A 1,426-nucleotide genomic window follows, 5' to 3' on the forward strand; every position below is an offset into this window, starting at 1 on the left:
TAAGTAAATAGATAAAAAAAAAAAGGATAAAACAAATTATTAATTTAATGCATGGTCCCCAAGTCGGATTGACATTTTTAATTTTACAAATAGAAACCTTAAGACTTTTGCTCGTGTCACATGTTTAGAGTACAAAATGTTACAGTCAAAATCTTTCTTAGAAGTTGAGGCTGTAGAACCGGATTTATTCACCTTCACCGCAGCATCTGCCTGCTCCTATAGGTGATAAGCAACTGGTAGTCATATCAGTTAAAATCAAAACTCTGCAACCTCTAAAAATACCTTTAGGTCTGGTCTTGATTACAGTTTCATCTAGCAAAGATAGACGAGAAATCCTTGACAGAAACCGCTGAGTTTTTGTTTTTTTTTTTACATCCGGCAGCTTACAAGTTGTACAACCTGCACAAAGATCAGATTTTCTGGAGGCAATCATAGTTTCTGTATTTGTCTCTACCAGTAGAGCAAAGGGCCTTATGTATAGCAGCTTGATCAACTTTACAGCCCAATTATCCACTGCAGGTTTGGGGAACTGCAGTGGATAATTGGAAGACATATTTTATGTATGTTAAGAACAAAGCAGTATTTCTTTTTCAACCATATTGAATAAAAATTGCCCACAAATGCTCTTTATCCTGTCTCATTGATCTATGTAAAATGGGCAAATGTGGAAGGCTGGTAGACATGAGGTAGACATGCACCACAAAAGGCTTGTAGTTGTAATTGCAGAAGGATGTATTTTTTTTAAACGGTACTGAGAAAACCTTGATCATCAACTTTGTAGCTGTGCAACACTTTGTATTTCTCTATTACATAAAATCACAACCAAATTCACAGAAACTTTATAATCGTAATAAAACAAAAAATGTTCAAGATGTATGAATGCTTCTGCAGAGTGATGTTTGTTTTTGTTAGAAGTTTTTCTGCTGCAGATACTTGCTCTATAAGCCTAACTGGAGGAATAAATGGATGAAATGCTAACCTTCCCCAGGTATGTCATCTCTCCCTTGGATGAAGAGTCTGTATCCACACTGATCCTCAAGCACTGAGGGCAGAATCTTTGTGACAAAAGTGGAAAGTGTTTCCTCTGTCTCCTCATCTAAGCTCTCTGTCTGGTAAACCACGTAGGCATCGTACATTCTGGTGTCTGGGGAAAACAACAATGAAAAGGAATTTGTTTGTTGTCATTAAATTTAATTCAGTGCATGATAGCACAAGATCTGTGGAAGAATTTTTTTTTAAAACAATGTTACCAACAATAAAAGAAAAACACAACTTGGTGTATGTAAGTATAGGCCATTTACCCTGTCAACACTTAAATCAATGTTGCTGGAAAATTTTAATGTAATCCTCCTTTTATTTATTAAAGGGATTAAAAAACAAACTCAGCCTGAACTTTTTCGACACAGGCAAGAAACTCATATATACA

The 1,426-nt window shown here is 35.6% G+C and overlaps 1 protein-coding gene across 1 annotated transcript in view; it reads right to left on the minus strand.

Annotated features, from left to right (window-relative positions):
• The window catches only part of LOC107087346 (interleukin-1 receptor-like 1), a 20,224-nt gene that overhangs the window by 2,513 nt on the left and 16,285 nt on the right, over window positions 1-1,426 (minus strand). Inside the window, exon 10 of the mRNA XM_015378879.1 lies at window positions 980-1,144. Coding sequence (XP_015234365.1) covers window positions 980-1,144 — 165 coding nt within the window. The remainder of the gene's footprint in view (window positions 1-979; window positions 1,145-1,426) is intronic.

Source organism: Cyprinodon variegatus, unplaced genomic scaffold (genome assembly GCF_000732505.1).
Source record: "Cyprinodon variegatus isolate N-32 unplaced genomic scaffold, C_variegatus-1.0 Scaffold181, whole genome shotgun sequence".
In the NCBI taxonomy this organism is placed as follows: domain Eukaryota; kingdom Metazoa; phylum Chordata; class Actinopteri; order Cyprinodontiformes; family Cyprinodontidae; genus Cyprinodon; species Cyprinodon variegatus.